The 4,487-nt window shown below is 41.8% G+C and overlaps 1 protein-coding gene across 2 annotated transcripts in view; it reads right to left on the bottom strand.

Moving 5' to 3' along the window:
• LOC105537180 (cytochrome b5 type B) overlaps positions 1 to 4,487 on the bottom strand; it is a 47,737-nt gene that overhangs the window by 16,805 nt on the left and 26,445 nt on the right. For both annotated transcript variants that reach the window (XM_011976690.1, XM_011976691.1), the window contains exon 2: positions 460 to 588. In XM_011976690.1, coding sequence (XP_011832080.1) covers positions 460 to 588 — 129 coding nt within the window. The remainder of the gene's footprint in view (positions 1 to 459; positions 589 to 4,487) is intronic.

Below are 4,487 nucleotides of genomic sequence, written 5' to 3'. Positions count from 1 at the left end.
CTATATCCTAACACAGTAAGACTGGATAATTTTGGAGAAAATTTAGCCTGATGGCTAGGTTGAATGAATTTCCATCTTTTTTTTTTTTTTTTTTTGAGACAGAGTCTCGCTCTGTCGCCCAGGCTGGAGTGCAGTGGTGCAATCTTGGCACACTTCAACCTCTGCCTCCCAGGTTCAAGCAATTCTCATGCCTCAGCTTCCCAAGTAGATGGAATTACAAGGGTGCCCCACCACACCCGGCTAATTTTTGTATTTTTTAGTAGAGGCAGGGTTTCACCATGTTGGCCAGGTTGGTCTCGAACTCCTGACCTCAAGTGATCCGCCTGCCTTGGCCTCCCAAAGTACTGGGATGACAGGTGTGAGCCACCACACCCGGCCAATAATTCATTTCTTCATCCTGTTCTGCAGCTATTGAGTAGTTTTCTCTGCATAAGGGTTGCTAGCACTGATAGTTCTTACCGGATGGATATCACCAATATAGTACTGCTTTAGCATTTCTCTGGCATCAGAGGAGTGTCCTACATCTTCAAAGCTTTCACTTGCATCTACACCAGCTTGTTCCAGCAGAACCTCTTCTCCTCCAGGGTGCTACAAGGAAAATATATTTACTGAACCGAGAGTTCTCTAAAAAGCAAACCAACAAGTTACTTTCCCATACCCCTTTCTTCCTTTCTCCCTTTATTAGAAATAATAGAACAAATTGACACTGTGTGCTGCCCTGTAAGAGGCAATGGGAAGAACATAGCATAACTTCTGTGATACTGTGGTCAAAAATGCATAATATGGGGATTACTGTGAGGACACCTAGGACAACCACAAATTTAGAAATATTCTACAAAATCTGTCTGGACAGGTCTGGCCTGTATCTCTAAAGATACCACCATCATGAGAAAGTAAAAGAAAGAGTGAAGAAATTGTTCCAGATTGAAGGAGGCTAGAGAGACATGACAACTGGGAACAATGTGCAATCCTAGGTTGGTTCCTTTTGCCAATATTATTAAGATAACTGCAGAAACCTGACTGAGGACTCCAGGCAAAGGGTATATGCAATTCTTTATTATATTCTTGCAACTTTTCTGTAACTTTGAAATTGTTTCAAATTAAAAAGTTAACTAGGCCAGGTGTGGTGGCTCATGCCTGTAATCCCAGCACTTAGAGAGGCCAAGACAGGCAGATCACTTGAGGTCAGGAGTTCGAGACCAGCCTGGTCAACTTGGTGAAACCTTGTCTGTACTAAAAATACAAAAAGTGCCAGGCATGGTGGTGGCGGGTGCCTGTAGTCCCAGTTACTCAGGGGGCCGAGGTAGGAGAATTGCTTAAACCTGGGAGGGGGAGGTTGCAGTGCGCCAAGATCACGCCACTGCACTCCAGCCTGGGCAAAAGAGCGAGACTCTGACTCAAAATAAGTGAAGAAATAGATAAGTTAACTATATAAAGTAGTGCCTCAGGAAGCAGATTCTATAACTATCAGCTATGTGACCCTGCACAAGTTATTAAGAAATTGAGATGTCTTTGGTTCCTTACTTGTAAAATGGAAATGTTAGTAAGAGTACCTGTCTTGACAACTATTGTACATATTAAATGAGATAAGCATATAGAACACTTTGTACTCCAGAAGAGCATAATATAACACCATCTATGATTTTTAAATGTAGATACATATATGCATATTTATACCCCTGCATAAAATATCTCTAGAAATGGTGAAAGAACCTAGTGGCTGGGAGATAGGGTAGAAGAAAGACTTAACCATATACTCTTCTGAAATTGTGTTTTTTTTGTTTGTTTTTTGAGACGGAGTTTCACTCTTGTTGCCCACGCTGGAGGCACTGCACTCCAGCCTAGGCGACAGAGCGAGACTCCATCTCAAAAAATAAAATAAAGTAAAATAAAATAAAAAATAAATAAACTGTAAATGTTACTTCCCAGTCACAGTCACTAGCCAATGAGCTCCCTGAGGATAAGGATAACTTCTATTTTTATCTCCTAAAAGGTCTCCACCCAATGAGTGGGTCTCACATCCTAGTATTTAAGAATGCTATTTTAAAGCAAGAGTAAGACAGCCACCATTCATTTGTTATTATATCTGAAACTCTCAGGTGTGGTGTGTTCTTTGTTGTGGAACTAAGTCATCAGTTCTGGAATTATGTCCCAATTTGTTCTATATATCTAAACTATGAACGATATTTTTTCATTTTGACACATCCCAACTATTGTGTTGCCTTTCAAAGTAAAAGGACAACAAAGCTCTGTAGTAGATTATGACATTTCAGGGAATGACTGAATTTATGACTTGCTACACAGTTCTTTCTAGAAAGTACTTTCACTTTCATCAATCTCTCGCCACTTATAAAAAAGAGAAATCACAACACTTTTTAAAAATATCAAGTAAAAATTATATATTCACTGTGGTAAATCTGGAAAAAAGAATAATCAACTAGAGTCCTGGAACAGAAATAAGTCCAGTTAACAATTTGGTGCATAAAATTTCATTTCCTGTGTATTCTTTCAATCATTTCAGCCATTAGTCTACAATGTTTTATTGAATCCTTACTATTTTGTGTGGTAGGCAGTAATAAATAGAAGTCTTTTGTGTTCTCACAAAGTGAATTCATATAGTACATAATGTTTTATAGCCTGCTTTTTTTTTCACTGAAGCAAGTGGGGGTCAGAGTGATCAAACAAAATTCTTTGGTTTAATAACTTTCACTCTAAAATGTGATCTTAATAGAGATGGCTTAGAACAAGCAAAAAGATGTCAGGGAGCTCTTGGTTTCTATTTAGAACTCCATAGTCTCCAGACATAGTGAGTGAAAATCAAACGGATAAAGGGCTGCTGTGGGTCACTGGCAGCCCAGCTGGAGGAGCTGAATCAGTGCACTAGGCCCAAGGCTGTAGCAGGTCCTGGCCAGTCTTAGGTCAAGATAATACCCAGGCTGAGGGAGCATGAGAAGGCATCGAGGAGAACTCAAAGAGCCCCAGCACCCCAGGAGAAGCCAGACCAGCTCTCAGTGAAGGAGCTACTGTTCAACTCCAGCATCAGCCACTGGATGGTCCTGCCCATATTTATCATCTCCTTCTTCTCATACATGATCTGCCACTACATGTTCACCCTGGTACAGAGCGACAAGAAGCTCACCCAGGAGCAAGTTTCTGAACAGTTAAGTCCTAATTTGAAGCAGAGCCTTCAGTGAAAATGGAAATTACATTCCCAAAAAGTATTTTCTTGACATGAGAATATTACATCGACAACCCAGAGGATAAAAATATCACCACTTCCTCCCACTATGCTCTCAGGCATGATGAAAGGAAATATAACAAATGTCATCCCTATGATTACTTGTGAATGGGTCAACATGACATATTCAGGCATTGTTGCAACCAAGGTCCTATTTCCACTGACCCTCTGTTTTCTGTTGTTGTTTGTTTGTTTGTTTTGAGACGGAGTCTAGCTCTGTCGCCCAGGCTGGAATGCAATGGCACCATCTCGGCTCACTGCAACCTCCGCCTCCCAAGTTCAAGCGATTCTCCTGCCTCAGCCTCCCAAGTAGCTGGGATTACAGGTGCCTGCCACCATGCCCGGCTAATTTTTGTGTTTTTAGTAGAGACAGGGTTTCACCGCATTGGCCAGGCTGGTCTCAAACTCCTGACCTCAGGTGATTCACCCGCCTTGGCATCCTAAAGTGCTGGGATTACACTGCACCCAGCCGACCCTCTGGTTTTAAGCCTATCCTGCAGCAAGTTATCAAACTACTCACATTAGATCCACCCTGAATGAGCTCTGTATCCTGGTATTTCCTCAACATATTTGGGCTTCAGAGAATTTACTGTGATTCTGGGCCAAGATAATGGCAATTGACCAATAAGAAATGAGGCAGGAGCAGATAACCAGAGCAGCCATGCCCATGCCCACAGACACCAGCAAATCTTCCAAGACAAAGTAGAAAGTTTTGGAGCTGACGCATTACCAGTGGACACCAGATGATGTCAAAGAGCTCATGGGCAAAGACCTTCACTTTGAAGGAAGTCCAAAAAGGAGTTACAAGACCAAGTGCCATGGCTCACGCCTATAATCCCAGCACTTTGGGAGGCTGAAGAGGACAGATCACTTGAGGCCAGGAGTCTGAGACCAGTCCGGCCAACGTGGTGAAACCCTGTCTCTACTAAAAGTACAAAAATTAGCTGGGCATGCTGGCACTCGCCTATAATCCCAACTATTCCGGAAAACCACTTGAACCTGGGAGGTGAAGGTTGCTAGTGGGCCACGATCACGCCACTGCACTCCAGCCTGGGCAACAGAGTGAAGCTCTGTCACAAAATCAATCAATAAATAAATAAATAAATAAATAAATAAAGAGTTACAAACCTCTATTTTTTGAAGACCAAGCAGTAAAGATTAGCTCTGCCAGAACTTGGAGTAGCCTTTAACCTGCTAACTTGTGTTTGACCTAGAGCCTCTCAGAATTAAAAAAAAGAAAAAAAAAAAA

The sequence above is a fragment of the Mandrillus leucophaeus genome, unplaced genomic scaffold (genome assembly GCF_000951045.1).
Source record: "Mandrillus leucophaeus isolate KB7577 unplaced genomic scaffold, Mleu.le_1.0 Scaffold17, whole genome shotgun sequence".
NCBI lineage: Eukaryota > Metazoa > Chordata > Mammalia > Primates > Cercopithecidae > Mandrillus > Mandrillus leucophaeus.
The sequence above is the reverse complement of the archived record's forward strand: the minus strand, read 5'-3'. Positions and strand labels throughout refer to the sequence as shown.